The sequence below is a fragment of the Branchiostoma floridae genome, chromosome 5 (genome assembly GCF_000003815.2).
Source record: "Branchiostoma floridae strain S238N-H82 chromosome 5, Bfl_VNyyK, whole genome shotgun sequence".
Classification (NCBI taxonomy): Eukaryota; Metazoa; Chordata; class Leptocardii; order Amphioxiformes; family Branchiostomatidae; genus Branchiostoma; species Branchiostoma floridae.
The window spans coordinates 16,574,085-16,578,429 of record NC_049983.1 but is presented as its reverse complement, the minus strand read 5'-3'; the positions used below and the strand labels follow the sequence as shown (position 1 = coordinate 16,578,429).

Genomic DNA, 4,345 nt, shown 5'->3' with positions numbered 1-4,345 from the left:
AAGTATGTTATATAATATGAAAATTGAAAAAAAATTGAAAAAAATTGAAAATTAAATGATACATCTCCGATCGAAATTACACACAACCAATTCTGCAAGAACATTCTTGGAGTCTCTAGAAATAGTAGTAATTTAGCATGTAGGTCCGAATTAGGTAGATTTCCACTAGACATAGATATTTCCGTTCGACTTGTAAAATATTGGTTGTGTTTAACACAAATGGATTATACTAAGCATCCATTACAAGTAAATGCACTCTTGGAACAGCATAACTCCGTCGTAAACGGCCGGAGAAGATCATTGTTGCAGCGTGTTAAAGAAATACTTGATTATAGTGGATATTCTTATCTCTGGTACTCTGATAACTCACTCTATGACCCTGTATATGTATGTAATATGATAAGGAACAGAATTACCAATATGTATATCCAGACGTCTCTACATAATATAAGTATAGATACCGGTAAGCTGAGATTCTACAAAACTTGTAAATCTGTATACGCTAGAGAGAAGTACTTAGAACTAGTTGATTTCGAGCTGCGCTCCGCAATAAGCAAAGTCAGAATTAGCGCTCATCCTCTAGAAGTGGAAAGAGGGAGATACAAGAGATTACCAGTGTGTGAAAGGATTTGTAAATATTGTACATCTAAAGCAGTGGGAGACGAAACGCATTTCATTTCCAAATGTTCATTCAACGAAACCGAAAGAATCACCCTGTTTAGAGAAGTCACAAAGACTTATCCCAACTTCCCCACATTGACAGACAAACAGAAGGCCACTTTTCTCTTGAAATCGCAGAACCCACAAATTTTAGAAAATGTGGGGCTTTTCGTCTCCCTCTGCTTCCAAAAAAGAAGTCAAACCCAACCTGCTTAGAAATAGCCAACACTAGTATTAGATTAGAACATTGTTTATGACTGTCCATTGTCACTATGTGTATACTATGTACTTGCAATTAGCCCCCGGGCACGAACTTGCAAATAAACTTCTTAATATAATCATGAGAGAACTGCACAAAAAATGAATGTCATGCCACGTACAGACCGTCACAACGGCATGACTTGTAAAAACTGGTTCTTTAGAAATTTCATTCAACAGCTTCTGAAAGGTAAAAAGAAAGAGAATCATCACACTTAATAATGCTGACTCTACAGTGGGGCACATGAAAATTCACACACCGTCAGTTTGTTGTGTACATAACCACTGGTTATCTACTCTCATGATAACCTCATTCAACAACAGATGCCTTGTTTAGTCCTCTGTAATTGGCCAGGACGTACCTAGTTTACACATTATTGTACCTAAGCTTCCATCACCTACACCAAGTACTGATCTTGGCGACATGAGAAGTAAGCTTCATGGCCTGGTCGTTCTGTTGCTTGTCCTGGGTCTTCTGCCAACCCAGAGCACCAGTTCAGAGAAGGTTCTGATTATTCCCTACCCAGGTCTGTACAGCCACTGGCTAATAGTGGCACAAATCGGGCAGGCGTTGGTGGACAGGGGTCATACAGTGACCGTAGTTCTTCCCAAGAACATTGTGGACAAGCGACTGGCAGAGAGGCCCGGGTTTTCGTTCGAGGCCTTTCCAGACCAGGGAACCGGGACAAGAATCAAGGAACTCATAGACCAGAGCGTGGCGACGGCTGGGCAGACGTCTGTTCTTAAAACCTTCCAGTCAGGAATGAGTATGGCCGCAACGATGACTAAACACTGCGATCTACTACTGGGAGACACTACCCTGGTGGGGCGCTTGAGGGCGTCGCAGTACAGTGTCATTATTTATGACACGATATTTCCCTGTGGCGCACTGATGGCAGCTTATGTAGACCCCAGGCTCCCCATCGTCGCCGTCCTGCGTTATGACGTTCACTTTCATGACGATAAGGCTACAGGAGTACCGCTTCCCCTGTCTTACGTAGCTTCGGTGGAAACAGATTTCACCGATGACATGACTTTTGTACAGAGAGTTCAGAACGTTGGTTTTTACACCCTTGTCCACGCGGCGAGACGCTGGCTGGCCGGGAGCGTGTTTGACGGCGTGGCCAGGGAGTACCTCGGCGAGGGAGTGACTACACAGAGCGTCATGTCCCGTACGACGCTGTGGCTGTATCAGGTCGACCCCGTGCTGGATTTCTCTCGTCCCACCATGCCAAACATGGTCCATGTCGGCGGGCTGAATGCACGTGAGGCCGCGCCGCTTGCCGAGGTGAGTCGGACGAGCCTAACTAAATTTAGTATCTAACCTCAGTCCGTTGCTACCGTGGGCGATATAAGAATGAGTTTCTACAACTCTGCTTTTATCCACGCGACACCTCCTAATTGAGCTGTGTACCTGTGACACGCCCCTTCTTAACTGATCATGAGCAACAAAACATTGCCTAGCTGAGCAACAAACCCCTGAATAGCTACAAAAGCAAGGGTGTGTCGCATCTAAAGCACGGGTGTAGAACCGTATGCCTGTCGGACACGGCAGTTTCTCATTTCCTGCCCAGACTCGTTAGAAAGCGGACCGAAACTGTACTTGGCTAGATACCACAAATGGATTCCGAAAGAGGGGATAATACTTCCAGACATATGATCACCATCATTGATATTTGCTACTGACTAAGTGACATCACTATAAGATGTCTTGGCTTTGACCATAGGCTGATTATGTATGTTTCATCCATCCAGGACCTGGAAGCGTTTATGCAGTCTTCAGGAGAGGACGGAGTGGCTATCGTCAGTTTCGGCTCGGTGGTGACGACCATGCGGTCGGAACAGATAGAAATCTTCGCGTCAGCCTTCGCCCGACTCCGACAGAAGGTGTTGTGGCGGTACACGGGAGAGAAGCCGACCAGCCTGGGCAACAACAGCAAGCTACTGGGGTGGCTGCCTCAGAACGATCTGCTGGGTACGGAACTTTCTTTACACAGTCTAGACCACATAGCACTTTTCTAGACCGTCTAGACAATCTTATTCTAGCATTATTCTCGACCTTCTCGACCGGCTAGCACTTTTCTAAACTATTCAGACCGTCTAGTTGTGATCGATAGTATAACAATGTCAAATATTTTATGAGGGTTTGTCAATAACAACAGGAAAGCAAGAAACCAGAAAATAGGAATGGCAACCATACAAAAGTTTCTTTCCACGTGACATCATAGCCGCCATGTTGTTGGGTTACACCTGGAAACACTTGACCTATGAATTCGCTCGTGCATAATTGTATTATTGAACGACTGAACTGTATTTACATTTAAATTTGCCTGACAAGTTTTAAGTTTAACTAATCACATATCTAACATGACGGACAATGCCCATGCCAAAGCCATATGAGCGCAACCTATAACCCAGGTTATCAAATTTTTCAAATGATATTAACTATGTGAGACTTGAAGAACCCAACGCACGTAAACACACAGAAGTTTGGGACAGTTCATGGCAAAAATTAGATAAATAAAAAAATTAAGATTCGAGCCATGGCGCGGCGATATTGAAAGAAAATTTCACGGCGAGCTTGACATGCTTCACTGTACTTTATGGAATATCATCCAACACCAATCGAGCATTAAGCTAGTTCTTTGTAGGACTTGCAAAGGCATACTGGGGGATGTCTATTCTAATGATGATCTTCTTATTGGATTAATTTTACACAGGCCACCCGAAGACCAGAGTGTTTATAACCCATGCGGGTTATAATGGCGTGTGTGAGGCCCTGTACCACGGCGTTCCGATGGTTTGTCTGCCGAAGTTCGGGGACCAACCCGGTAACGCCGCTCGGGTGGTGGCCAGAGGACTGGGGGTGAAGCTAGACATCGGCACAGTCACTTCGGACCAGCTATATCAAACCATTTATCGTGTTCTCACTAATGACAGGTTGGTTGGCATTAACGTGCATCTGTTTTCAGATACCAGGGATAGTCTTTTAGTTGAAAGTGTTTAGCACAGCGTTGCTAGTGTGGAAAGTGTTCAGCACTAGGGAAGTGTTATTAGCGTGGAAAGTGTTCAGCACCAAAGACAGAGCTGCTAGTGTGAAAAGTGACAGTGTTGTTATTGTTAAAAGTCTTAAAAACCGGTGTTGTTAGTGTGGAAGGTGTTCAACACTAGGTACAATGTTTTAGTGTGGAAAGTGTTCAGCATCAGGGACAGTGTTGTAAATGTGGAAAGTGTTCAGCACCAGAGACAGTGCTAATACCCGGTCTGAGTAGCAAGCATTGCTCCTATCTGTTAGTCAAAACGTTAAATTCGACTCCATGCGCCTTTCCGCAGTTACCGTCAGACGGCAGCCCGACTGTCTCGCCTGCACCGTGACCAGTCCCAGTCACCCATGGAGCGGGCCGTCTGGTGGATAGAACACGTCATC

General features: G+C 44.8%; 1 protein-coding gene across 1 annotated transcript in view; it reads left to right on the top strand.

Annotated features, from left to right (window-relative positions):
• Positions 1-1,284: 1,284 nt before the first annotated feature.
• The window catches only part of LOC118416232 (UDP-glucuronosyltransferase 2A3-like), an 8,291-nt gene continuing 5,230 nt past the window's right edge, over positions 1,285-4,345 (top strand). The window contains exons 1-4 of the mRNA XM_035821316.1: positions 1,285-2,206; positions 2,674-2,893; positions 3,639-3,858; positions 4,252-4,339. Coding sequence (XP_035677209.1) covers positions 1,343-2,206; positions 2,674-2,893; positions 3,639-3,858; positions 4,252-4,339 — 1,392 coding nt within the window. The 5' untranslated portion in view covers positions 1,285-1,342. The remainder of the gene's footprint in view (positions 2,207-2,673; positions 2,894-3,638; positions 3,859-4,251; positions 4,340-4,345) is intronic.